The 21,023-nt window shown below is 37.6% G+C and overlaps 3 protein-coding genes across 4 annotated transcripts in view; all 3 read right to left on the bottom strand.

Annotated features, from left to right (window-relative positions):
* The window catches only part of LOC109105608 (ephrin-B3-like), a 75,619-nt gene extending 68,854 nt beyond the window's left edge, over positions 1-6,765 (bottom strand). Inside the window, exon 1 of the mRNA XM_042727003.1 lies at positions 5,944-6,765. Within this exon, the coding sequence (XP_042582937.1) occupies positions 5,944-6,092 (149 nt within the window). The 5' untranslated portion in view covers positions 6,093-6,765. The remainder of the gene's footprint in view (positions 1-5,943) is intronic.
* A 2,271-nt stretch (positions 6,766-9,036) lies between these two features.
* On the bottom strand, positions 9,037-14,751 carry si:dkey-111f13.5. Its single transcript, XM_042727004.1, has 6 exons — positions 14,420-14,751; positions 13,034-13,221; positions 12,104-12,349; positions 10,056-10,183; positions 9,731-9,800; positions 9,037-9,418 (listed from the first exon to the last, which is right to left on the bottom strand). The coding sequence occupies exons 1-6, from the start codon at positions 14,688-14,690 to the stop codon at positions 9,278-9,280; spliced, it is 1,044 nt and encodes a 347-aa protein (XP_042582938.1). The 5' UTR covers positions 14,691-14,751; the 3' UTR covers positions 9,037-9,277.
* A 1,747-nt stretch (positions 14,752-16,498) lies between these two features.
* LOC109093016 (telomerase Cajal body protein 1-like) overlaps positions 16,499-21,023 on the bottom strand; it is a 14,317-nt gene continuing 9,792 nt past the window's right edge. The window contains exons 7-12 of one of the 2 annotated variants that reach the window (XM_042727005.1): positions 20,640-20,863; positions 18,634-18,845; positions 18,411-18,514; positions 18,172-18,315; positions 17,650-17,855; positions 16,499-17,275 (exon numbers count right to left, since the gene is read on the bottom strand). In XM_042727005.1, coding sequence (XP_042582939.1) covers positions 17,238-17,275; positions 17,650-17,855; positions 18,172-18,315; positions 18,411-18,514; positions 18,634-18,845; positions 20,640-20,863 — 928 coding nt within the window. In that variant the 3' untranslated portion in view covers positions 16,499-17,237. Of the gene's footprint in view, positions 17,856-18,171; positions 18,316-18,410; positions 18,515-18,633; positions 18,846-20,639; positions 20,864-21,023 lie in introns of both variants that reach the window. The other variant, XM_042727007.1, reaches the window with a different exon arrangement.

Raw genomic sequence — 21,023 nt, forward strand, 5'->3', positions numbered from 1 at the left:
CGTTTACTTTCTAATCATCAAAGAATTTTCAAATATACATATTAAAATGATTTATGAAGGACCATGCAACACTGAAGACTGGAGTATCGGCTGTTGAAAACTGTAATAATATTTCATAATATTACTGTATTTTGATCAAATAGATGCAGCCTGGTAGAGCATAAGAGATTTCTATAAAAACAGTGTGTGTGTGTGTGTGTGTGTGTGTGTGTGTGTGTGTGTGTGTGTGTGTGTGTGTGTGTGTGTGTGTGTGTGTGTGTGTAAATACATATTTATTTAACTTCTGGGGACAACTGCACCCTCAAAACATAGATAAGTAAGCTTTCAGCAGCGTATGCTGAAACACAAACACACACTCTCTCTTCCCTTCTTTTTTTAGACAACAGTGATGCTGCACACACAGTCGAGCATTTAAATCTCTCTGAATAAAACCAAATGTCCCTTGACCAAAGCAAGTGAATCCAGTCAGAAAGCTTAAATGGATCCCCCCAGTTTAGCAAATTAACACAGATTCAATCCTCTAATCCATTTGTGAGCATGTCAAAAAAAAAACTTTCTATGTTTATTTATACATTTACATTCATTTAGCAGATGTTTATGCAAGCCGATACTTTCTGAACACAACCATGTATGTCAGTGACCTACTGAGATTGTGTCTTATTCTAATCCCTTCTCCCAATGACCCCCCTCCTAAATTTCCTTCGTACTTCGCCTCGTCTTAAGCCTGAGATCGGTTAACTAGCGCTTTTATCCGAGCCCAATTAGCCTGCGATAAATTAATTATTAAAAATCCAGTGGGGGTAACATATTTCTTTGAGAGTGAGCGCTGATACAAAAGGCCCATCACACGTACACACACAGACCCTGTGACATTTATGATAACACACAAATCCTTACAGTTACCCACAATAGCTCGTCTGAATTCATTATCAGAAACCCCCCCGACAGGTTTGAGCAGGATCTGAATCTCTGAAATGCAATTACCGAAACGCACAGTGAATGAGACAGAAGAACACGGAAACCTTCTGAACCGTTAGTAACCGTTTGGGATCAAATTACCCAACCAGCATCTCAACATAGTCTATTGGAAGAATTACACGGCCCTAACTGACCCCTCAGAACATCAGTCAGAGATGTGTTTGCTCATCCAGAGAGGGCCGGGTACCAAGGACACACAAACACACTTATGTCTTTCTTGTGTGTAAACAATGTATCAAGGGGTGTGAATGTCAGAAGGTGAAGGACGCTTCCCAGACAAGCTGGCTCACTGAGACACACCATTACTGTTTACTAAATAAATCCCTCGAAGTCCTGCTTTGTGCCTATTCAATCTCAAGAAACCATTTTTCATCTACACCCCCTTAATTAAATATACATTCCGGAATTACATTAAAATGCAGTGCCTAAGAAACAAACACAATTTTTGCTTTATAGATTTTTTACCCTAAGCAGACAATTTCAAGGTGATCTTTGTGCTGGACTTGCATTTTCTTAAGCCTAACTCAAACTGACATTCAAGGCTTAGAAGATATTGATTTCTGTACATTTAAGGATGCGCCCCGCTGTTCCTCCCTCTTCTCTCGATCCCTCTTTCCTCCCATCACTTCTCAGCTGTGTCTTTGCTCCTCTGAAGGCTACACATGTTTCTAATTTCGCTCGAGTTGGAGAATGGCAGCGCCATCGTGAGAGGGTGAGATGGAGTAGTAGTAGTGACGGAGAGAGTGATGGGATAGAGCGGGTGAATAAAACAGGACCTCATCTTCAAAGCACTGAGGAGCAGAGGTTCACTGATCCCTATTAAATATACAGCACTGCCAACAATGTAACCTGCGTACAGCTACTTTTAGTGCGAACTGTGCAGACTCCTGTAGCCTGGAGCAAAACCACACGGTGCAGATGTCTTGTAAGTGTGTGTCTGCATGAGCAGCCAAATTTACACTGCACCGTGTATTTTCAAATCGACGCTGTGTTTGTGTAAAAAAAAAAACAAAAAAAACTGACTTTACAACTGACTTTAAAAAACTGACTTTTAGCGGCGCATATTCTCTGAGACAACAAGAGACGAAACTACTTCAAAATATGCTGATAAAGGTATATAACTGTCTTAAATTACTCCGTTAATATTTCCCTTGTGGTCCGTATAGTGAAAAACATGAGACGAAACGTATTTCGTGTTAAACCTGTTTTTGAAAATTGGTGCACAAAATAAAGCTGCTCTTAATTTTCATTGATGACTGCAGTGTTAATCATTTTAATTATAAGCCTATAATTTGTTGTATAAATGAATAGACCTGTTTTAAATAATAATAAAAAAAACTTTTTCAATAAAATAGCCTAAACTTTAATTATCGTCATGCGGAGATGCGCTATGAAATTATTGCGGGCATAGGCGCGGGAAGTGGGGGTTCTGAGGGTGATGCAGCACCCCGTTTTTTTTCTGTGGGCAACTGTTTAACTGTTGGAAATAATAATAAATAAAAAAAAATCGGAGTGTCTATTTAAGTGCAAATAGGTCGCCTTGTTTGCAGACACCAGCTTCAAAAAAGACGATCATCACTCGTCAGATTCAGTGGCGTAGATGATAAAGTGTGAATCATACTCTTTCTCACGCGATCGACCTGGGTTCGAATCTGCTTTTTGTCAAATTTTTTTTCTCCCTTTTCAAATTTCAAATCACATCAGAAAAGAATTTATTTTTAATAAAAATTAAGGTAATAATCAAAAAGTTGAAAATAAAGTATCGGGTAGGGTTAGGGTAGGTCTAGGGCTTTTGTTCCAATTAGATGGCATCTGTTTAATAATTTGATTTTTAATAATAATTTTATAATGTATTACAGTGCTGAAGTGCAAATGATTGCCACTCTTTGCAATAAGTAATTAGCAGAATATCCTGCTATTTTAACATGCTTACTGTAAATAGCATCTATCTAAAAAAATATGCTATTTTCACTTAACCCAAAACATCTTCCCGTGCTCCTGATTGCGGGGCAATAATTTCATGTAATTTAATAATAAAAATAACCTAATAATAATAATAGGCCTAATAATAAGAATAATGTAACAGGCCTACATTAATTGCTTTTGACAATATCTCTGGCTATCGTCGATAAATGATATGACGTATTTCAGCACGGGGAGGTTATCGCAGAGCCCCACCATGCCACTGTGTGGAAATAGTTTTATGAATTGTTGCCACTTTATCTATTGTAAAAAAAAAAAATAAAAAAAAAAATTAATTTACCATGTTTTCCTACCAGTTGGCATTGAGAGTCACTGACACTTGATGGTCAGAAAAAAATACTAAACAGAAAAAAGAAAAAGAAAATAAAAAGGAAAAGGATAAATAAATTTTTTCTTTTTTTTTTTTTTATATTTTTTATTTGTTTTTATTTGTAATTTTTGTATGTTGGAGTTGGAATTTGTATTTATGTTTAAGGGTTTTTATTTTTATTATTCACGTTTAAGATTCAGTGAAATGTGAGTCAGGTCCGCTCCATGGACAGTGCAATTATTAAAGAATACAACACAGAGGAAAATATACATAAATATAGGTATGAAAGAATTAAATAAAAGTAAACAATAAAAATATAAGAATAAAATATATAAAAAAGTATACTGTAGAATTAAATATAGAATAGAAAATAAAATGTGCATGAAAGTATACTATAGTCTTAAATATTAAGATACACAGGAATGTGCAAGAGGTGAATGTGCAAACAGATTGTGACACTGTCAATATGAGGTAGGGAACGATGAATATCTTACTGATTAAGTGATTATTAAGTGGAGATATTACTAATAACAGTGGCATATGAGAATTTTAATACCATGGGGAAAAAAATTACAATTTGCCTTTTTCGAAGCTGCTGTATACAAAAAAAAAAAAAAAACACAAGGTGGCTGATTTTGCATGCTTTTTAAAAAGCTGAAGCTTATAGACATTCATTACTTTCACTCAATTTAATTAGTTTTTTAGCACCTCCTCTAAACTGTTAAGCCCCTTCTTAGCACCCCAAACTATTTTGTTGTTGTTGTTGTTGTTAATTTCAAGTGTTACTAAGTGAGTATGTAAATGTGTAAAATGAACACTGACCGCAATATGTGACCCTGGACCACGAAACCAGTCATAAGTAGCACGGGTATATTTGTAGCAATAGCCAACAATACATTGTATGAGTCAAAATTATCGATTTTTCTTTTATGCCAAAAATCATTATTAGGATATTAAGTAATGATCATGTTCCATGGAGATAATTTGTAAATATCCTACTGTAAATATCAAAACGTAATTTTTGATTAGTAGGCCTACTACTTCACTTGGACAATTTTAAATGCGATTTTTTTTTTTTTTTTTTTTTTTGCACCCTCAGATTCCAGATTTTCAAATAGTTGTATTAATTGTGAGCGTTTCCACTGTGAAACGAAGCGAATTAGGATCATTCAAAGAGCGAAGAATCCGTGAGAAAACCAGCGCCCACTGTTGATCGACTTACATCGATTACAAGTGATTGAATCAGTTAAAAACCATTGCCATCGGTGCTCCTCTCCATATCTCATTCTCAGGTAGAGGTCAAGCAGAAAACGTTCACGGTCATGCCCCCCACAAACCCCTGCTAGATTAACACAAGCAACACCGACAAGAACCCTCATTAAGAGCGTCTGCCAGCGGCCACAGGGACAGAATAAACCCCCTCCATCCCCCCAGCAGCATCTGTTGAAGCGCAGAGCCCGGTATATGCGCCACATGGACACATTAAAAACCTATTCGTCTTTCAAGAGCTCGTGGCACCACTAATAGCCCCTCATAACCCACATACCGATTTAGACCGGGCACACAAGTGCTCCCACGACGCCGGGTGTCCATTTAAACAAGCCCAGTAATGACAGAGGGCCGAAAGAAAGAAAGGGGTCTGCTCGGCCATAAATCGTCGTTTATGTGCCGGACACGCCGTTTGCATGGCTTTCTTTGGCTGCCCACTAAATGAATTCACAGTTGCTGGGTTGCAGAAACCTCCCCTTTATTTACAGATATATACTACGAGAAATCTAGCTGTAAATTACCCACTGTTCCTTCCTGCGGCAGGGAAAATCGCGCCACCTTCGTGACTGGGTGTGAAATTGGACTGACTGACCATCTAAAGTTAACACCTGTGTGTAAAACCTTGCACTTCAGGTGTTTCCACGTGAACTAGTCCAGTAAGGTGTCGACTAAAGAGTGAAAGCTTACACCTTCTTCTGTTTTAACTACTGACATGACAGCAGATAGCTTGCTAACTAATAACACTCCCTGAAAAAAAAGGTTCTACCAGTTTGAATTTTTCAGTTTCGTTTAAAGTTGGAGTTGTATTTTACAGAGTCGTCACGCAGAAGTGCAAACGGTTTTGAATTCATGTAAACATTTTTGCATGCCGGTGTCGACGATGTGTTCAAGTTTGCACCTTGGCAGAACTAACTCTCTCTTTTGTTTTAACTGCTGTCATGACAGAAGTTAAGCTGGTGACTGAAGCAGTTCTCACAAGTGAAGCAAGCACGTTTTTACAAAGGCTACATTGTTTAAATGGCGTTAAGACGGAGACATACTTTGGTGTTGAGCAACTAAAATTCATGCCAATCTAACTGAAGCGTATCTGAAGGAGAGGCAGCTTCAATAAACAGCGGTAACTGTGGCGGATACTGTCGTAAAATTCCTCAACACACACCGTCAATGAAATGTGGCATTTATTAGTCTGGCGACATTGATGCTCGTAACTTCTGCAGACTCGTGATTATCCACTGAGGGGCTTGTCTGCGTAATAGCGCTTAACAGCTTTCTTTCCCCCTGCGAGACACGTTTCAAAGCCGTCTCCAACGATTTGTGCGCAAACACGACGCGTTTGACTATCTCCAACGCAAAGCTCTTCTTAAATAAATGCCGTGCCCAATGCCTTTAGTTGCGGCTCTTACCTTTTGTTCAAGGAATTCCAGTAGATGGGCTCCATGTTGGTCGCCGTGATCCCGAGTAAATCCACTAAGAATATCAGGAGCATTCCCAATCCACTTTCACAGCCCCGACTCGCCATTTGAAATCCCGAATCCCGTCTGTTTACTCCCATCAGAGCTGTGTGGGATACTCTCCCAGAGGCTGGAGATCTCTGGACGTGTGCGCTTCAGGTGAGTCCGTCAGTGTGATCAGGAACTGCGTGTTTTGGGAGCCTGCATGGATATCAGCTAAAACACACACGCACGCGGGAGGACAGATTAAACAAAGGTGCAGTCTGTGTGGATTTTAAAGAAGCGAATTCCACACAAAAGGGAAAAGTAGGGAAAACTCCGCCGCGATTTCAATTCCCACAGCCGCTTTGTTGCAATTTTTTCCTTGCAAGAGTTTACTTTTCCAGTATTTCGTGTTGCTTAATGTTTTTTTTCCGCGGCTTTCAGACTGGACCTGTCTTTCCCATTCCCTTTTCACTCCCACTTCATTCTGTTTTTTTCCCTCACGAATTAGGACGGGGATGTGATGGTGGATGGATGATGGTTTGGGAATGAGCTTTTCCTCGCTTCTTCAGAAGAACATGGTGATGCTGGACAGATCTCGCTGCTTCTCTTTCTCTCCAATGGGATTTTCCTGCTTGCCTCCGAGATTCCAATAATTCCGCATGCACTTGAAATGTTGGGCAGCGAGCAATCCGGATAATTGACGCAGAGATAGCAAAACGAAACTAATCAATGCAAATTAAAAAAAAACAAGCATATCAAATGGACACAGATGAGCCGAGACTGACAGATAGATTAATATGAGCTGAGATTGCAAAATGAAAAATAAATATCGCAATCCTTATTCATGGGTCTCGGTTGCAGGGTATTTGAGAATGTGCTCGGATGTGGCAAGTCATTAGATAGTTCATTTCTCGTGTGTCCTGCTTGGATTCTCTCGATGCGTCTCTCTCACTGGCTGCAAATCCGACTAGTGAGACTTGTTCCTAACGCTCGGTGCACACTGACAGACTGAGATGTGTGTGTGTGTGAGAGAGAGAGAGAGAGAGAGAGAGAGAGAGAGAGAGAGAGAGAGAGAAAGCGCGCGCGGCGGGGGAAAGGGGATGTGTGCGCGCTCGAATAAGAAAAATCCCATCTTCCGGCTGGAGTGCGCACTAACGGAGCGGATTTTTCTTTGGGGGATTTGTTTTTTCTGCATGTAGAGGTGCTATTAAATCCCGAGCACATGCATATACCATGCAAACATATTTCCCAACGCTCATGTGAAGGATTCTCTGTATCCATGAATAAATAATACCAGTCTCAGTGCGCGTAAATTTTTGTGACTGCTTCTCTTTCCGTTTGATATGATGATGATCGTGATCCCTGGCACCCGATCACACACCGATCAGCGCTGCGCGTTCAGAAGCGACGGCTTACGGAGCTACAGCGCCCCCCGTGCATTCGCTGGTAACGGTGCATGTAATAACATTTCATGCTGGTGGTAACGACACTAATGACAAGCTTAGTAAGATATGCAGCAGATAAAGAACTTGTGTAATAAATATCTCTACCGTCCGATTGAAACTGCAGTGATTTTCAGCGTTCTGCATATGTGAAAAATTGGTAATTGATTGTGTTTGTATGCCTGTCTATTACATCTGAAAACACAATTAGGAAGTGTATTATGGACTAAGCGCTGCTGATGGGACCCAAGGCGTTAAGGCGGAGGAGTAAAACCTTGCCTACACTGACACCCGGAGGTGAAGTAATGCTAATGCTACTACACCCCACTAACTCTTTAGATAGCGCCCTACGAATTTAAACGCCCTTTTGGACAGCCATTTCAATTTTATCTAATATTAATATAATTTAATTTAATATTAATAAAACAATTATAAACGATTAATCCATCAATTTCATCCATTCATGTCACATTTATTTTATATTCTGCTGCTGTATACCAATTCATCAAAAGTCTTTAAATGGCATTTTGAAAATGGTATTTGATGTAGGTAGTTGATAAATAGCTAGGTTTTTTAACGAGTCTAGTAAACTAGGTCATTTTGTTTGGAAATTTGTTGTGTAGCAAGTTAGCAACAGCACCAATATTTTATTTTATTTTTATTATTATTATTTTATTTTTCTTACCTGTAATATGTGTGCCTATTTGTCATTATGGAACCTTGCTGTGAAAGGGTACATATGTGACCCTGGACCACAAAACCAGTCTTAAGTGTCAAATTTTCAAAACTGAGATTTGTACATCATCTTAAAGCTGAATAAATAAGCTTTCCATCGATGTATGGTTTGTTAGGATCGGACAATATTTGGAAGAGATATAACTATTAGAATATCTGGAATCTGAGGGTGCAAAAAAATCTAAATATTTAGAAAAGTGCCTTTAAATTTGTCCAAATGAATTCTTAGCAATGCATATTACTAATCAAAAATTAAGTTTTGATATATGTATGGTAGGAAATTTACAAAATATCTTCATGGAATGCAATCTTTATTTAATATCATAATGATTTTTGGCATTAAAAAAAATCTATAATTTTGACCCATACAATGTATTTTTGCCTATTGCTACAAATATACCCCAGCTACTTAAGACTGCTCCAGGGTCACATATATATATTTTTCATACAACAATTTCCAGTGAAAATATCTAGTATACTGTACATTTGGATCAGTGGGTAACAATACACACAATGCATGTTAATGTAATTAAAACAGGCCTAACAATGTGTAAGCTGCTCCAGGGCATTACTACATATTTAATATGTTGTTCATCAGTAGTGTCAATCACTACACTACAATGTAAAATAAGATTAAGGGTATTAAATATTCAGAATTATTTATAAAAATTTGATCTGTTAAACCAATTAGTTCAACACAGAAAATATGCTGTACTCACTTAAATCTTACAAAACTATTAACATTTTAATATAGCATTAGACTTTTTATATACTGCAAATAACAGGAATAATATACATACAGTAATATATGCATTTTCCCCTATTTATTATGCAACTGTCAACACATTTCATAACTAAAAAATAGGTTGTAAAGTTTAGGAAGATAAACGTATGAAGGAAAGTATATTTTAGATGGTTTTCATAATTTCTAACCACTTTCAAGCTCACTCAAATAATTCTGCAGTGCATCAAATATATTTTCAAATGACAAATATTCCTTTAATTTCTAGAAAATGTTAGATAAATGCTTAAAAATGATTTTAGACCAAGTACAGCATGTACTGCAGGACATGTCAAATACCCAGACGTTGTGACGTGAGAACACCGCCATCACAAGATCACAGTTAGGAGGTGATCTCATCAGTCTGTGTCGCAGTGTCCATGAGACCTGGCTCTCTCCCCAGTCTGCGCAGCTTTAAGAGGTAATCAGAGTGGAGGGAGGAATCGGTCAAGTCCACAAACCGTCTGTAGCTGGCCTGCACCTTCTGAAAGACAGGAAGAAGATGGAAGCACACAAACAGGCTGATTGAATTTTAGTTAGACGGGTGGATCAACATGACCAAAGATGGAAACGACTTCATGCAAAAGGTCAAATCTCAATACTGTTGTCTATTAAGACAGGGGGGAAACAAACTAAGCTTAATAAGAACCAAACGTCAGAGGACGTGCTGGCACGGGAAAAGAGAAAGTTCTGTTATTCCGTCATTTTGTTGCAGGGTGTTGCAGATGCTGGATTTGAGCAGGTCCCTTTTTAGAGCCGTTCATTTATTCATGATGACCTCATTACAAGGGCTGACCTTAAACTCTGCTTCATACTGAATGCGCTCCCTGCAGGCCTGCTCCAGACTGTCCCGCAGCTGCTGCATCCTGGAACACACACGCACCGTCATGCACCATTTCAGAACATTGTTTAAAAAAAAAAAAGAAAGAAAGAAAGTGGTGGAGAAACTGTTGATGAAGACAACAAAATCTATATATTCTAGGATTCTCGAAGAGAAAGGAGAAAGCAGAGAGATACAAAAAGAGAAACTAATGAAATTTACAAAAGGTGGGAAGGAGAAAGAGAATAGCTGAGATGCATCACAACAGGAAGCTGGGGTGAGCAGGAGGGGTATTTTTTACCTGTTTTGTAGCTCAGATTTCTCCTCTTCATGTCTGTCCTGTAGGGCCCGTTTCTCTCTTTCTGCCTTCATGTCACACTCCTCACGAATGCTTCTCTCGGCATCCTGCACACACCTCCTCACACACTCCTGAAACAGAGGAAAGCAGTGAGCAAGGCGCATGACTCACAACTCTACTTGACTCAGATTTTAAACTTTGCAAATTTTGTTTCTTCAACTATTTACATATGATAGTTAAATCAAATCAGTAGTAACTGTTGATTATTATTGATTTGTGTCTGATTTGCATACAACAGAACCTGATGTAAATCTTCACTATGCACAACACTGACCCATGCAATGCTATTCATTATTTACAATTTTATGAGAGTGTCAATATCACTGTAGGGTGCCTTTTGGTGTCCTGTACATAAACAACTCATTAGCCATGACAACTTAACATAAGATGACTATGAAAGGGTGTGTTATATTATGCAAAGTTTTTATATTCATAGCAAAAGCATTACTTGGCTCTTTAGATATATTTTCTAGATTTTTTTAAGTTTTGTGTAATAGGATGCGTGTTATGTCCCATGCACTGCTCATTATTTTTGAATGATAGTAGCATATTGCCAAATCATAAAATTTATTTATTTTTGTTCTCCTATTAATATTTTGTTAAATAAGAGATTACTCAATTTGAGTGTATTGATCATTTGGTAATAAAAACAACATTTTTATTTAATAAAAAAGAAGAGTTTGTCCATGTCCCTGAATGGTTGTCCACCCTGTCGAATCCGCCCCTTTAAGAAAAGGCCATCCCCTTTAGTGACATCACAACAACAGATTTTTAAATTTTTTGTCTCTTCAGTGGCGGGAATATCAACAGCTGAAGTGAAAAAGTTGGTGACTTTTCAATTGTCAAATTTTCTTTGTATGAATTTGCTTACTTGCTTACAGCAGCCAGATTTACTTTTAATATTAATACATTACAGGTAAATTATGGGAGGCACTTCTGGTTTGGGAAACTTCCACTCAAAAAGACTGCAACAAATCATTTCAGATCATTAGTATGCACTAATCCTTATCCGACATTTTGACTGAATTGGCTGTAAATTTTCTTTCCTTTTCTATTTTCAGAAGTTAGGATAATAATTTTACATTTGGTATATAAATGTGACGTGATATAGGATTACAACAACAATATCTATAATAGCTCTTTTCAGCCTGCTCCATTATTTTCATGTTTCCTTTGTATCCCATTGTAAGTAAAAGAAAAAAGACAGAATACACTAAGTTTTGAGAGCAGACCACAAATGTAAAATTTATGATATAAACCATGAATAAATCCCTGGAATGCATTAAGAATATTTCTTAATTCTTACATTTTTTCTCCCCAAATCCTCATGTCTTTCCAGGTTTGTTTTCACACGGATGCTGTAAAATGTAATTGTTACGAAATAATGATATTTAACACATTTTGTTGGTGTAGTTTTGATGAGGATATTTGGGGGTTATTTAGGAGTTATTAATTGTATTTGTTGTTGTTTTTTTAATTTTAAATTTCCTTTTAATGATCAATGGTTAAAGGGGGAGTAAAATAATGTCACCTCATTGTACCCAGTTTTGAAAATGCTTATTATTGTGTTCATAGAGTGAACCTTTTAGTGATTGTTTAGTGTAAATGGAAGTTACTCCCATAATTTGCGCAAAGTGTCATGAGGGGTAAGAAAAAGGTGGATAGACCCTTTTCAGCACTGTGCTGGTTTTCTTTTGTATTCTGTTCCCTGTTTGAATGACAAATATAGACTACTGCCACCTACTGCTATAGGCAGTTATTTCCATTTTTTCTTTGTTGGCTGTAGTCTTTGCAGTGTGTTCAAGCACAACTATTTGTCCCAGACACAGGAGACGTGAAGCGACAACACAGTCGGCTTTCTTTGCCGCTATAGTGTGTCACAGCCTTTATGAAGCTGGCCTTAAGGTAGGTCATCCCAATCTGATTTAACTATTGCGGGAAGCAAACGTCCAATAACAACGGTAGACAAACAAGACCACAGACGCACACACCTGTGTCTCTTCTCGTACAGTGTGTATTATTTTCTCTCTGGTCTCCTCTGCTTCTTTGTGCAGCTGTTCTTGCAGCTTCCTGCAGGCCTCCCCTACGGCCTGGACCTTCTCTGCCTCCATCTGAGCCCTCAGGCCTTCACAACGAGCTCTGAACTGGGCCTGCAGCTCAACCTGGAGCTCTCGCCTCATTTCAGCCTCCAGCCTGTCCCTTGCTCGCAGGGCCTCTTGAAAACTGGCCTGCAGACTCTGGGGAAGAAGTGATGGTCGAAGAAATAAAGACAGAGCAGAAGAGCAAGAAGAAAACAGAGGAAGAGGGATAAAAGCGAATGGGGAGGACAGAGAAGGATGAATTGAAAAAAGGAGAGATGAACAGATGATGAAGATATTGGGATGAAACCGGAAAGGGGGAGATGGACAGGAAGAGAGAACACAAGGAGACAGCGGGCGTTAGGGAGGGAGAGAAAGAAAAGGATGGATGATGAGTGTTGGCAGGGCAACTGTACTGGGCTTTTGAAGAGGAGAGTCATCTCTGAGTTTGGCTGCTGCTTGCTTTCCCTGGAGAGCAATTACACAAGCAATTACACCCTATTACAAAAGCTCTTCTCATTTCTCTGACACAATGGCAAAGCTTTGACTGCTACTGGCGTTGGAGTAGCAACCGGATCATTCATTAAATCTGACACTCGGATGCAAGGAGGAGAGAAGTTGAGGATTATGCTGCTGCTGCTGGACAGGGAAAAAGAAGTCGAATTAGAAGCAGACTCTTTTTATCAGAAAGTTTTAATCAAGTCCTAATAAAATCTCTCTGGACTGCTCCCCTGGAGACTGAAATATGGCTTTTTGGATTCCAGGAGACAGAGTGTTACAGTCTAATATGTCTGTATTAATTACTTTTTTGACATGGTTCACTTGAGGATTACAAATATTCACCTCCTCTTGGAGTCTAAGGGCAGCGCGTTTCTCCTTCTCTGCCAGCTGCTTAAATTCCTCCATGGATGGGGCATCAGGCTGCTCCCGTCCAGTCGCAGGCTGTAAATTGACCAAGTTTGTGGCCAATTTTAGGTGGTCATCTGTTCTAGCATTGGGAGATGACCTTGGACATAACTGTTCTCCTAGTTCTGAAAGAAAACATGGCTCAAGTATGAAAATCATTGGTTGAAACAGGTGGCAACTTATCGTAATCTTAAAAAATACACATGGCTGTTAAATAATATATGTTATAAATGAAAGATCTTGTGCATGCATCATGAGGAAATGTCTCAGATGCACATAGGAAAGAAAAAACATAAATGTTATCTCTAACATCTCACTCGTTTATCCTGGACACTGACAAGATTTAATGGAGAGCAAATGAAAACTTTGGTTTAAGTCTTTCCACATGTCCCTCCTGTGGAAAAAGACCCACATGTCTCCTAGAGTTTCAGAAAGAAAAACTTTCAAACTGTGCTTTCAAACTTGCCAAGATACCAAAGTTAGAAAAGTAACGAGTTTTTGAAAGATTTCTCATCAAAAACTTCCAAGACTTAAGTATGTAAGGATTTTTTGTCCACATTCAATTATGGTTCTATACATGTAATGCCAACAACTGTCATATTTGTGTCAACTTTATATTTATTTTAAGAAATTTCAGCAGAAGCATCAGACACAATTAATACATTAATGAAACATAATCAAAAACTTTATAGGGATAGTTCACCCAGGAATAAAAATAATGTCTTGTCGTTCCAAACCTGAATGATTTTCTTTCCTCTGTGGAATATTAAAGAAAACAATTATGAAAACATTTTTTTTTTTTTATCCGCAGAAAGTCAATGGGGTCCAGCGTTGTTTTGCTTTTGAACAACAAAGTCATGCAAGTTGAGGAAGAACAGAATTTTCATTTTTGGGTGAAATATTTCTTTAAGACTTTGAGTGAAATATCTTTTGAGTTCTGAAAGAGCACATTCTAAGCAAGTAGACTTTCCTTAGGGTGAGTATATATATTTTTGTTTCGCTCAAATATATAATCTTTCTTCTTGTGCATGAACTCAAGTATATTTTTTGCCCTCTCTTTTGACATTTCTGTATTTGTCAGAAAAAGTCCAGTAGCAGACACTGTGGTAGTAAATGCCAGAGTCATTAGGCTGGACGTGGGGAGGTTGATTGCGCTGATTGCTCTGTGTTTTGCTATGGTTATCCAAGGCAGAGAATGTTCTGTGCTGTCCTTCGGAAAAAAATCAGATTATACTACTGGAGGAGAACCTAGATGTGACCTGGTATGTTCTAATGAAGGCTTGAAGAGACCATATGTTTGTGTAGTATTAAGGCTACACTCACCCAGAATGTGTGTGTGGAGCACTCTCTGTGTGCTTAGAGATGTCCTGTTCACCATCTTCTCGAGAGACCTTGTGTCCCACATTTTGTCTTCACAAACACTGCACCCTTGGTCCACACAGAAGCACCAGATATTGGCTCTTAAAAACTCACAATTTCCTGCCTTCCTCCACGTCTCGTTCTCTTTGGGATTTGTCTTTTCTTTCAGCCTTTGACTTGCTGATGGTCGCATAGCAACATGGACAACAAAACAACAGACTGTGCTGCTTAGCATTCAAGAATGATTTGATCCAAGATCAAGATTTGAGACAAGATGCCTGCCAGCATGTGTGTGTGTGTGTGTGTGTGTGTTTGATTGTGTGGAAGTGTTTTATGAGCAGCCTCCCACTGCGCTAGTCATTTGAGATGTTTTGCTTCAGGGTTCATGCTCATTTGTGGGTCACATTTTGTGCAATATGAAGAGACCAAAATGGAATATAATGCCCAAAATGGAAGCTCACAGATATTTTGAATTCAAAACATACGAGAAGATGTAACATAAATAATCTGAAACAATAAATTTAATAATAAATAAAAAAAATCAAAAAGCTAAAACGTACATTAAAAGAAACATAATTTTTTAATAATAATAAATTAAAATTAAATTAAAAGAGTTTTACATTTTCTAAAAACAATATAACGGTTGCGTGCCCATGCCAAAGTTGCTGCCATGATGCTAGCTGTCCCTTACGGCAAATGCCCACTGGAGTGCCACAGGGCTCAGTACTTAGACCACTTTCATTCTCCCTTCACACCAAACCAGTTATCCTCACGTCTAACAACCAGGTATCCTCATGATTCACAGCATATCTGGTATTTATGCCTGGATCAGTGCCCATCATGTGAAGCTGAATTTATATAAAAAAAAATGCTGTTCATTCCTGTGAAGCACAAGCTTTGCCAAGACCTCATCATTCTCTCTTTTCACCCACACAAAAAGCAAAGAACCTTATTACACTCAACAACTGCCTGTCATTTACACCCACGTACAAGTCAAGTCACATTTATGCTTTATACAATACAGTTTCAAAGCAACTTCACAGTAATAAACAGCAAAACATCAATGACAAACTTTAAAAATTAAATAAATTCTGCTGTAAAGCAGACATGTCATTATTGAGCGCAAGTCAGTTTACTGTTGATTCAGTTCAATTCAGTTCAAAAACTGTCAATGCTGCAAAATCCATCCATTATTAAACAAATACAATACAGCTGTAAAGAACTTATCAAGAAACAACTGGTATGTTTCAAAGATTCCAAAGATTTGTCCAACAGAACATCCACCAAATCAGACTTTTTCTTAGACATGCACATTCCTAAAAGATTTTAGTCAACATATTGCCTATATATATATATATATATATATATATATATATATATATATATATATATATATATATATATATATATATATATATATACATATACACCCCCCCCCCCCCAAAAAAAAGTCCACTTAAATGCTGCTCCTTCACAATCGACTCTAAGCTTGCATTCATTTTTGAAGGAAATCCCTACATAATCCAATAAACAATAAAGTCCCTGCCCTACATATTTTTCTTTTCTAATAATCTATTTGCAATAAAAATTCACATAACAGTACAAAAGAAAACATCTAGAGTTACTTCCATTTCACTGACTTTTAGATTTAAAAACTTTAATCTTTCAATTTTAAAAAATGTTCTTCACTCAAACGATGAAAAAATTATTTAAAAAAATTAAGAAAATTAACTTCATTGTTAAGATTTGTACAGAATTTGTTGTAATACAATGCTGTGAAAAGTGAAAAATATGTTGCTCTTAAGAAAATACTTGCAAAATGCTTGAAAAAAATGCACTTCGGAACATCCTTACAAATTTCTTAGAATCTATGTTAAGAACTTTCTCACATTTTTTCTTAAGAAGACTTCTGTGAATCAGGCCCATGATTGCTTTGAATTTAAAACCCACATTGTATAATTATGTGAAGTTAAAAAATTAAGGCAGGTTAATAGTGTTTGCTAGTGCATTTGTAATTGTGTTAATTACAGAAACACTGTGACATTTTTGATGTAAACATGTTTATTAAACTTTTCAGCCACAGTGATCTACCTGCTGCAAATGGTTCCTCTGAGCAGAAGAAACCACAAGCAGACCTGAATGATGTGGCTTACAATCCAGAGAAACTGTACAAAAAGGGTTTGTATTACGCATTTGTACAAACAACTGATGCTTTCAGCAGTGAATGTAATATGATATTCAGCACTCCGACTACAGCATGTTTGGCAAGCCTGAAACATTCAAACCCACTGCTTTAAAGAGTAAATTACACACACACACAAGGTAAAGCTGTAAAAAGTGTACATTTGTAAAAACGCACACCATTGTGTCAAGATGACAGCTAACATTAGAATATGCAAAGGCTCTCTCTCTCCGACACGTACACAAACAAACATAAACACAGGTTATTATAAAAGGGAATGCAACGAGGCCCATTGAGAGGCAGGAAAACAACCACATTCACACACAATGAAGCAGATTACTGGTTTACAAAAGTATATTCACAGCTGCCCACTGTAGCTCTATGCCACATTTAACATAAGATAAACTGTCTCAGTCCATCACACACAGCCCTCCCATAGTCAAAATCATCACATACAGGGATTAAACCTGCTCCTGAAATAACTCTTCTGCATTCAAACGGCTCAACGTGTTTCCTGAAACTGGCTTTACATGATGAAAGGAAAACAAACCCAATGCAAATCGGAAAGGCTGCACTGCTGCATCGGAAACCTGCGAGGAATCACACTCCAGCGACGACAGGGCATCCTGAAAGCATTGCTGGTAAACAACGTAAACATCAATTTAGATACCCATCCAAACCAAATGAAATCTATGAAAGAATTATTCATATTTCAGATCAGTGTCCCCGGTGATCTGAATCATAATTAGCTGTCAGAACCGGTTTAAATTCAGTGGATTTTGGAGGATTTCGGTCTTGATTTTTACACATTCATTGATTGAGGTTTACAAACCCAGCAACATGCAAAGAACAAAAAGCCTGGAGGATTTTAAAAAGGGACTATTCTACAGTTATAACTGATGCAGAATTACAATCTCACCACTCTTCACCTAAACAATCATTATAGGTTTAGCAGTAGATTATGGGTCGTCAGGAGTGCAGTTTTACAATCTAAAGATCTAGCTCTCAATAACTGCTGGCTCCTCCTCCTGGCTCCTCTCATTGGTTGAGCCCAATGGGCCGGCCCACCACAGCACCAGAGCGTTGTCCTGTCGAACGCCGCTTGATGACATCACATTCCCCTCATCTGAATCAGACTCAGAGTCCTCGCTGTCAGACGGCCAACAGAACTTACGCTGACCACTGGACGAAGCCACCAATGGCATGAAAGGGTGCACGCTGTAGAGAAATATAGGTTATTAAAATTAGCAATATTTACTCATTTGCATTTAATTATTAGCAGATGCTTACATTTTCATAGTTGTGTTTCAACGGTAGTGCATGAATACCACTTGAATTGACAATATGCTTTTTAAGTACTTAGTAAAAAGTACAAGTTATAGTATCTCTAATTGTAATAAATGCATTTCGGAGAAGACTTAAAGGCTGTGTAATGGACAAACCCAAAATTGAGAAATTCTGCCGAACTTTACATTTTATATATCACTTCATTTCATACATTTTATAAATGTTATTTCAATTCTGTTAATTATACCTGATGCCATTAGTACAATCAGTGTGCGCCTGAAACTGCAGCAGAGGTTGTAGTGGCTCCTCGTTCCCATCAGGTGGCGCTGTGAGGGTGTCCCACACTGACACCACACCATCTGTGTCCCCACTCAGTAGATATCGGCCAGATCTATTTCAGACACACAAATGTCAACATCAGCAAAACATAACCGGATCTAGTTACTATGCTGTCATTTGAAGTAAACTGGTATATCTTTATCTCACTGGTCCAGGTCAAAGTAGATACGCTGGTTTGTATTGACGTTCCTGTGCATGGAGAACAGAACTTGTCCCGGATCTCTGAGGTCCCAGCACAGGATCTCCGAATCCTGGATGCAGTGACACATAACATTAGCTGGAGGATTCAAAACATGCAACCACATAACAGCACTTCTGATTGGTGGATGTATCTGAAATACTGAATTTGGCCATATATGAGCCCACTGACCTTGCGGCCGCCCGTGTACAGGTGATAGCCGTTGGGTGAGAACAGCAGGTGTGTAAGGCCTCCGTGGTGTCGAGCGGGCAGCAGAGCCAGCAGAGAACCGTCCTCACAGGAGTAGAGCCCGGCCGAACGAGAGTACGACCCACAGGCGTACATGGACTGGCACGAACTGAAGGCAATACAGGAGATAATGCCAGTCTGACCCTGTTTCTTGACTACAAAAGGTTTGAAATGAGCGGGAAGAAAAACAGGAACAACAGTAATCAGTTTGGTTTCATATTAGAAAACCAAGAAAAATCACTGAATAATGAGAAACTACAAAACGAAGTGTCCACACAAGGAAGACATTTTTCAAGACAATGAAAAGCTCACAACTAATTAATATAGAAATAATATAGAATTATTTATATAGAATTAATATAGGACAATTAAAATAGAATTCGTCTGATACGAGTTGATGTTTTTGAAAGAAGCCTTTTATGTTCACCAAGCCTGCATTTATTTGATAGTAAAAAACAAACAAACAAACAGTAAAAACTAGTGCTGTCAAATGATTAATCACGATTAATCACATCCAAAATAAAAGTTTTTGTTTACATAATATATGCGTGTATGCTGTGTATATTTATTATGTATATATAAATACATACACATACAGTAAATATTTTGAAAATATTTACATGTATATACATTTATATATTTATATTCTTACATTTTATATTATATATAAATATATTTAATATATAAACATATTTTTTTCTTAAATGTATACATGCATGTGTTTGTTATTATATATACATAATAAATATACACAGCATACACGCATATATTATGTAAACAAAAACTTTTATTTTGGATGTGATTAATCGTGATTAATCATTTGACAGCACTAGTAAAAACATGAATAATATAAAATATTATTACAATTTAAAAGCACTGTTTTCTATTTGAATATATTTTAATGTAGTGTATTCCTGTGACGGCAAAGCTTAATTTTCAGCAGTTTTTACTAGTCTTTAGTGTCACATGATTCTTCAGAAATCATTCTAATATGCTGATTTGGAGTTCAGGAAACTTTTTTTTATTGTCATTAATGAAAAAAGTTGTGCTACTTAATTTTTATTTTAGGAACATTTTTGATTGAGATTTTTTGATGAACAGAAGGTTCAAAAGAACAGCATTTATTAGAAATGGAAATCATTTGTAACATTATAAATGTCTTTACTGTCACTTTTGATCAATCGAGTGCATCCTTATTGAATAAAGTACAGTATTAATTTCTATAAAAACAAAATCTGACCCCAAACATTTGACCGGTAGATTATTTATACAAGCTGCTCCATGACAACTTAGTATGTGACTCATCCAATCAGAACATAAACATGGAACTACATTATCAATTTTACGATATCATTTTTGAGTCTTTTTTTGTAAATAAAATGTTACATAATTTGAAGGTTTTTATCAAATCAAGCCAGATGTTTTATGAAAAAAGTATATTTTTATTTGCATCCAATTAACATAATATATATCATATATATCATATCATATCATATCATATCATATCATATCATATCATAATATAATATAATATAATATATAATATAATATAATATAATATAATATAATATAATATAATATAATATAAATAGTAGGCTGAACAAAGATCTTTTATGTCAAATCCAGACCATTAATTAATTACAATAGCAGTGTTGAAACACCATGAATGAGTCAGTCACTACAAACATGCTAAGATAATTATATCCACAGCTACTGTCTAGATCAGAGGCATGCATGCCGTGTTAGCTTAATCAAGCCAAATATGTGTTTCCCGCCATGAATGTGTTTGGAACGAATCCACCCAAACAAACAAAAAGAACTGAAATAGGATTACAGGCACTGCACACCCATGCCAGCCAGCCAGCCGTCTTAATGACCCCGATTAAGAAGCGTTTGAAGAGTGCGAGTGACTGATGTAGCGGTTATTCCTCTACAAGAGGGACCCTCACCCATGGTGGGCCTCTCCTCGCAGTCTCTCCCAGGACGGTCGGTGTGGAAGACCCTGACGATTTTGTCAAAGCCGCAGTAGAGCTGAGAGCCGTCAGGAGAGAAACACAGCGAATGGGCCGCTGTCAGCTCATCCAGGTGGTTGTAGGGTCGAAAAGATGCTCGGAGGTCCCCGTAAAACGCGTCCCATATGTGGACGGGGTTGTCTCGGCTACTGCTGGCAATGCTGAAGGGACAAGAAAAGAAGAAAACTGGAATATATGGCAAAATCTTAAAACTTTCCCCAATGAAATCTATTGTTTTGGGAAAAACAAGAGATTGCAACATCAGACTTGACAGTCAGACTGGCTTTCTTTCAAACTCTCAACACAAAAGACCCATTCACA

Source organism: Cyprinus carpio, chromosome B7 (genome assembly GCF_018340385.1).
Source record: "Cyprinus carpio isolate SPL01 chromosome B7, ASM1834038v1, whole genome shotgun sequence".
In the NCBI taxonomy this organism is placed as follows: Eukaryota; Metazoa; Chordata; class Actinopteri; order Cypriniformes; family Cyprinidae; genus Cyprinus; species Cyprinus carpio.

What these genes read in the sequence shown, in the direction of transcription:
- si:dkey-111f13.5 (XM_042727004.1), bottom strand. Translation starts at nt 14,690, where the DNA reads ATGCTAAGCAGCACAGTCTGTTGTTTTGTTGTCCATGTTGCTATGCGA. An exon ending in CTGTACGAGAAGAGACACAG is followed by an intron (nt 10,184 to 12,103) that starts GTGTGTGCGTCT and finishes CCTCTGTTTCAG; the next exon opens with GAGTGTGTGAGGAGGTGTGT. An exon ending in AGTATGAAGCAGAGTTTAAG is followed by an intron (nt 9,419 to 9,730) that starts GTCAGCCCTTGT and finishes CCTGTCTTTCAG; the next exon opens with AAGGTGCAGGCCAGCTACAG.